Here is a 2,680-nt window from a genome sequence, read left to right as displayed (position 1 = left end):
GTGGGTGAGCGGGGGCCGCCTCAACCCGCTGGGGCCTCGCGTCGTGCCCGGGGGGCCGGGTGGTGGGGAGCGGGGAACCCTCGGATCTGGGGACTCCTCGGATCTGGGGACCCTCGGAGCTTGGGGTCCCGGGCAGTGGTGGCAATGCCGGCTGATAATGCCGGGTATAGGGTCCAGGGCTTGTCCTGCGGGCTTCCTGGGGCTGTTAGGGTGGGTGCTGGCTCCCAGTGACTTGTGTTATTCCTCAGAAGACTCTCCCGCCGAGGAGGGTGAGGGGGCAGAAACCCCTTATCGAGGGTTTGTTATGCCTGCGTTAGGCTGATTTGTACCTATCCAACAGTTTTGTCTGCTGTGACTCTTGGTTTTTGTTCGTGTCAAAGTAAAATGGATAAAGTAAAGCAACTTAACTTACTTGGAGGTGGGCTGCAAGAAAGATAAGGAGAGACTCTTCATCAAGGAGTGTAATGACAAGACAAGGGGGAATAGTTTAAAACTTAAATATTGCGGCCTTACATTAGATATTAGGAAGAAAGTCTTTGCTTAGACAGTGGTGAGGTGCTGGCACAGGTTGCCCAGAGAAGCTGCGGATGCCCCGTCCCTGGAAGTGTTCAAGGCCAGGCTGGATGGGGCTTTGGGCAACCTGGGCTGGTGGGAGGTGACCCTGCCCATGGCAGGGCATTGGGAACAGATAGTTTTTAAGGTCCCTTCCAACCCAAACCATTCTGTGATTCTAGCTCTTCCCCTGCAAACATCTTGGTAAGTAAGTTGTTGCTTTGTCTTGCTTGTTGCAAGATGTCTCCTTGTTTTCCCCACTCCTCTCCCCTTCCTGATCATACCAATTACCAATACATAAATAAGTGCAGTGACCTATGTGTTAACAAGATGAAATAAGGGGAAAGGTTGGATTTGTGTTCTGAAAGTAAAAGACGGGGGTCTTGACTGTGTACTGTATGCAGCGCTAGGGAGTTGTGTTTCAGAAATAAATGGGTTTAAAGAAGGCAGGTTAAGGGTCTTAGGTACTTGTGGCTTGATAAATGCAAGAAGATGAAAGACCAAACCACAAAGTAGTCAAACTCAAAACTGATGTTGAAACTCATTTCCAAAGGAAATAGGGAGAATGATGACTTATGGGAGGAAAGGAAAAAAGGCTTTGTGTATAGGTAACAACAACAAAAAAATAAAAATCAGAGATGTCTTTATTAATAACTTTTGGAAACGATAGTGAATGTCATCTTTCCAGTTTTAAACTGTTTTAATAGATATGGACTGGACAAGCAGTGAAAGCAGGTAGTACTGAAGATACCCTTTAGTGTATTCAGATTGGGTCCTTGCTGAGACAAGAGAGTGTTCTTTGTAATAACTTTTATTCTTTCATGTTAGTAAAATATACAAGGAGAATAAGGGGTCTTTGTGAAGACATCATGCCTAAGCACTGCCTCTTCATCGTTGCTCTATCATTAGTGAGGTGAGTCTTAATGCGCTATGTGTTTAGTGGAAAGAACTTATTCTGTGGACTTGATGTGAAACAATAAACAACAGCAGATGTGTAGCTTAATGGAAGGTGAAAACATGAGTGGGCCTATCTTATGTAGTTACATTCACATTTATTTCTCTTAACTCTGTGTTCTACTCTAGACAATGGTTGATTTCCAGCAAAAGATTTTAAACTTGATCAAATGTTTCAGAAGACAATGGCACTTATTTTCAAACTCAGAAAGAACTACTGTATGTGGAGCAGATTGCATGCTGATGGCGTTACAACTGTCAATGGCTGAAGTCAATAAACAGGTCAGCATTCTTTCAGAGCATTCTTGGTACTGTGAGAAAAATCTCAAGTTTTTCAGACAGGGTCTTCTGTGAAGCTATTTTATTCGCAGTTGCAGTGGTGGGTGTTCTGCAAGCAGGAGCACACAGTAAAAGTTTATCATAACCTTATATTCCCTATTACTCAACACCTGATTTCTCCTGTTTCTTCATTGGCTGAGTACTACAGGTTCACAACATACTCGATGCACTTCTATACCATATATGTACAATTTTATTTGAGCAACCATTAATTTCTCCTTTTCCTTTTTCCTTCCCTTGTGACTAGAGGGCCTGTGATTTTTGTTTTTACTAATTTCGTACTGCTCATTCTGTTTTTCGTAGCTATCTTCCTTATTTTGGGACAGTGGGACCTTCCCCTTATCTGCTTAACATACTCCCCAGCGCTATGCTACTGTCATGCCTGCACAATCTCTTTTGAATATTCAAGGTTAGTGGATTTTCCACTGCAAAAACAACTTTTATTGCAAAAACACAACTTTGTTTCTCACAGTACTGAGTGCATCTTAAACTAGGTTCACTTACTGGACTTCTTGCTTGGGCACCTATTTGAAACAACCATTTTGGTCAATTTAGTGTTTCATCTGAATGTTTGATGCCATGAGATGCTGTAAAAGTAATGATTAAGCACTTTGTCAAATTAGGGCTTAGAAAAAGAACACCAAGACAGATGAGAGGGTAGAAGTGTTTTAAGTATGTATCTGAGTCTTCAGCTTTAAATACTAGTGTATTTTGTTTGCTTGTGTAACTTCAGTTTATTTCTGCTGAATGTTTCTCATTTGCTGTAGAGCAGAGTGAGATAACTGTAGCATTTGGGATGTTCTTATCCCACCAGAGCAATTCATTTGGCCTACTG

At 42.5% G+C, this 2,680-nt stretch overlaps 1 protein-coding gene across 5 annotated transcripts in view; it reads left to right on the top strand.

The window, feature by feature from the left end:
* PARPBP (PARP1 binding protein) overlaps nucleotides 1-2,680 on the top strand; it is a 53,612-nt gene that overhangs the window by 141 nt on the left and 50,791 nt on the right. For 3 of the 5 annotated variants that reach the window (XM_080558573.1, XM_080558570.1, XM_080558569.1), the window contains exon 2: nucleotides 1,636-1,788. The exons of 1 other annotated variant lie outside the window; for it this stretch is intronic. In XM_080558573.1, the coding sequence (XP_080414699.1) occupies nucleotides 1,639-1,788 (150 nt within the window). In that variant the 5' untranslated portion in view covers nucleotides 1,636-1,638. Of the gene's footprint in view, nucleotides 1-1,635; nucleotides 1,789-2,172; nucleotides 2,255-2,680 lie in introns of those variants that run through there. One more of the 5 variants, XM_080558572.1, reaches the window with a different exon arrangement.

Source organism: Anser brachyrhynchus, assembly GCF_964034855.1.
Source record: "Anser brachyrhynchus genome assembly, chromosome: 1".
In the NCBI taxonomy this organism is placed as follows: Eukaryota; Metazoa; Chordata; class Aves; order Anseriformes; family Anatidae; genus Anser; species Anser brachyrhynchus.
Note: the sequence above shows the minus strand (reverse complement) of the source record. Positions and strands in the feature narration are given on the sequence as shown.